This window comes from Melitaea cinxia, chromosome 6 (genome assembly GCF_905220565.1).
Source record: "Melitaea cinxia chromosome 6, ilMelCinx1.1, whole genome shotgun sequence".
Taxonomy (NCBI): Eukaryota; Metazoa; Arthropoda; class Insecta; order Lepidoptera; family Nymphalidae; genus Melitaea; species Melitaea cinxia.
The window spans coordinates 17,083,593-17,087,625 of NC_059399.1; the positions used below are offsets into that span (position 1 = coordinate 17,083,593).

At 29.6% G+C, this 4,033-nt stretch overlaps 1 protein-coding gene across 1 annotated transcript; it reads left to right on the top strand.

Moving 5' to 3' along the window:
- The first annotated feature begins 747 nt into the window (after window positions 1-747).
- LOC123654690 lies at window positions 748-2,799 on the top strand. Its single transcript, XM_045590581.1, has 2 exons — window positions 748-786; window positions 1,386-2,799. Exon 2 carries the CDS (start codon window positions 1,386-1,388, stop codon window positions 2,301-2,303), a length of 918 nt encoding a protein of 305 aa, XP_045446537.1. The 5' UTR covers window positions 748-786; the 3' UTR covers window positions 2,304-2,799.
- The last annotated feature ends 1,234 nt before the right edge of the window (window positions 2,800-4,033 follow it).

Sequence of the window (4,033 nt, forward strand, 5' to 3'; positions counted from 1 at the left end):
TTTTAACGAGACCGTGATCACCAGAGTCAGATCAGAGGAGATTGTGGTGCAATTAAGGTTACTTTTTATACCTAAATTCCCGCGAAATTGGGATTTACGTAGGAAAAAAATGACATTTTTAAAGCTGAAAAGATTGTTTTTTAAACACGAAAAATTTTGTTTCTGTAGGAGAGCAGGATTAAGGCTATAGACCATTTTACCTCAAATTAACGCGGGTAAAACCGCATAGCGTAGCTAGTTAACATATTATAAATCATCTTGTGATGAGAAGCTCTTAGTAACCCTACATGCATTAACAAGTTTGGAAATTTGTTTCAAGTGTAAAAGGGAGCGAATATAGTTTATAAAGTTAGTTAAAGATTTTGATCAATTATCTTTCAAAATTTCAAACAAGATCTGCTTTATAATTTACTAACAATTATTTATTTATTTATTTATTCTTAATGTACACCAAAATACAGACACATATAAAGAAAAATACAATACATATATTCAAACTTGTTACGCTTAGTGATTGATTACATAAATTATTTATACAACAAATTTCAGGAAAAATCGTTTAATCTTTTTATTTTTATTTTTAAGCATGTATAAAGCTAGCTTTTCATTATTCAAGATTGCAAACATTTTTGTTTATAAATTATTAAAAAAATTAACACAAATAAACATATTAATACATGAGCTAAGGTTGGTCACAGCTGGTTAGTTCACTTAGGTTCAATCAACCCTTTGCGTCCACAGCTCCTTAATAGACAGTCTGTGTTGAAGCTTTACGGATAGCGCAAGGTGAGTCTATTTTAAATTATTGAATTGCAACTCGTAGTTTTACCAAGAATTTTCTAGAACCTGGATTAATAAGGTTTTTTGAAAATTCTTTAATAATAACATAGTACTACAGTGTAGGTCATAAATGTTTCAAAAGTGCCTTTAAATTTGTGTAATCTTTTCACGTCTTAGTAGTAAATATTATTTTAGAAGTAATTGCTCATAATGTTTTGAAATTTCGGTAAATTTAGTCATATTATTGTTTTACTATTTTTTTTATATTTAAATACATGTATTGATTGGATTATCAGTTATAGTATGAATTTTAAAGTATAAACAGATACGGAGTAATATAAAAAATCATCATTACATTTATATATGTTATATTTTTATATAATTATTGTTTTTGTTTTTTTTTTTTTTCATTTAAAAAGTTGAAAGTATAAAAAAACAGAGAGTAAAACGAGCAAACGCATCGTGATACTTATATTAATTAAATAACTATATATTTGTTATTTTTTGTGTCCAATTAGTTATTTTTATTTTCGGTTTTGCTTTGTTATTTTCATAAAACTTGGATAAAATAAATATGTTTTAAACTATGATATCTTATATTTCAGATGCAGTGCTTTATATGTGTAACATATCTTATGATCATAGCCACAGCACATCCGCCGAAAGGTCGAGAAATAACTAAAGTGGTCGAGAAACGTTCCATATTCAACGATGTTATACAATCACTGCGAATGCGAGCTCAATTACCTGAAGACATCAACTTAAGTGATGAAAATAATATTGGACAAAACTACGACAGATACGGAATTGAAAATGAATCACTTCAATTACCTAACGATTTAGACTTTATGCCAAGGAGAAACGATAGAATTGAAATGCCACCGATGAAATACCGTTTCCCGAAAAATCTTAAAGGTAATGACAGTTTTGATAATTCTGAAAGTGCTAAAGAAGAAATAGTTGTGTACGTAAATACGCCAGATGAAGATGGTGAAATTAGTTCTACTACACAAAAACCAAAGAAACAAAAGCGTCCAAGACCAGCTGCAAATAAGAACAAAAACACATTAGCTATTAAAAACGATGATGTCACAGAAACAGTACCGACAAATAGTAAGCCATTTTCGAACACAATGGGTGGTCTCAGTCAGATTGGCCATCGTGAATCTCAAACAGTAGTTAAGCCTACTGTCATTGTCAATTTTAGAGGATCGGTTATGCATAAAGAAAGTGACATAAGACTCGAAAGAAGACGAAATGAAAACAATACAATTATACCACAAAATATTTTTAATATAAATCAAGAAATTAAAGTTGAAAGAAACGATGCAATGGATTCAATTGGTGAAATGAAAAAATCACTGAATGTCAAACAAGACATAAATATAAGAGATTTGAGAAAGTCACAAATAGAAGAAGATATGATGATGTGTGAAACATCATCATCGAAAGATGATAAGAAAACAAATAGATCAGATCGCTCGAATAAGTTCAATGTCTTACAAATAAGATTTACGATTTAAAATAAATAAAATAAATATCTCTAAGCGTAACGAATAAAACATTTCTAATGGACAAGATCAACTACAGTAAATAGCAGTAAAGGCATAAATGTGAATAGGATATAAATGAAACTTTAAAGTTTTTATTACGTGTATTACAAAATATGTTGAAATTAGTGCCAAGCCCTAGGTTCTAGAAAAAATGTTAATAATGTTTTTATTTCATGTACTCTCTGCTCGTTATAACGGTGAATGTTGCTAAGCTTTAATGTGGTTCTTGGTACACCACAGGTTGTGAACAACTTTGATTACATAATTTTTAACATGTTGACGATGGACTGAATTTAGTTTAAGTTATTTAAGATTAATTAAATACTAAAAAAATATATTATAAGGGCTAAAGTAGTTATAAGTAAATTTCAGTAAACAAAATAATTATAATGTTTTTGATTTTACTACTCCAAGGCTATCACGAATGTCTCCTACAGTTTCCTAAATAAAAATTACATCAACTTATGAATATTATTTCGTATTGATTTCGTGTGTCAAGTATCATTTCAATCTATTCCCTCGTTCTGTTTTCTGAGCATCAAGCTCTACGTGATCTTAAAAGCGTCCCAATTAAGAATGATGAATAAATAGTCATAATAATAAAAATAAAAAATATAAATCATAATGTAAGAAAGCCAACAAGCCGTTGCATATGGGCTTTCAAATTTTAAGTAAAACCTAATGCATTACAATAAACAACTTGTTTCTGTCTAAATTTGTATATTTATGTTGCAATTGTAATTTTTATGCGATTTTATTCAATTTGATTTTGTCATTGTGGTCATTGCAGCAGCAGCAAGAAAAATGATTCAATTAATACAAGAATTTTATTTTGGATAGTTCATTATGTAACTTATTTTAGTTCTATTAATTTAGTAATAATAATAAGTTTTATTTAATGTTCAAATCAAAAGTCAAAAATAAAAGCAAAGTCGCAAGATTACATTATTTTGTATACTCTCTGCCAGGAGCAACGAGATGTGCCCATGCAAAGTATGAGATCACGTTTTTTTTTTTTAAGTTTTAAGGCCAACAATAGAAAAAGGTAGGTAATATCAAAAAGAAATGTCTCCATTACATTAAACTTTGAAGTACTTCTACTGTGTACTACTGTTAAAAAGATTAATTGGTGGTATAGGTAATAAAACGCTGATCTGGTAGTAACTAAGAGAAACAAGGTGTAAGATAAAAAGGTGTCATGATTCTCCTGTAACATGCTCCTTGTCCATTTTCCATTAGGAGAAGGATCGCAGCTCAATCTTCCACGCTGCTTGGCTGTCGATTGGCGGATTATTATTCCTAATATGATTAACAAATGCCATCAGGTGTCTATAATAACAACCGGGAGTTGCGACCGACTGCTTGTCGTGCTCTAACGAGGTACGATGGAGAGACCCACAAGGACAGACTGAAAAAATTTATGCATTCAGAGTTTAACATTGCATGCTGACTTGTGACCTATATTAGTTGGTACTGGACCCTTCTCTAAAGTATCTTAAGTCGATTACAGGGGAACTAAAAACATTTATATAGTCTTATTGGTTATTGGCTATCAAACATAAAAAGCATTTTTGAATTCAACCCAATAGTTCCTAAGCAAGTTTAAACAAACAAACACACTTCAGCTTTATAATATTATTATAGATAACAACAAAACCAAACAAATAATGATTCACGTCACTCGCTTCTTTGCAAAGTTG

What these genes read in the sequence shown, in the direction of transcription:
- LOC123654690 (XM_045590581.1), top strand. Translation starts at nt 1,386, where the DNA reads ATGCAGTGCTTTATATGTGTAACATATCTTATGATCATAGCCACAGCA.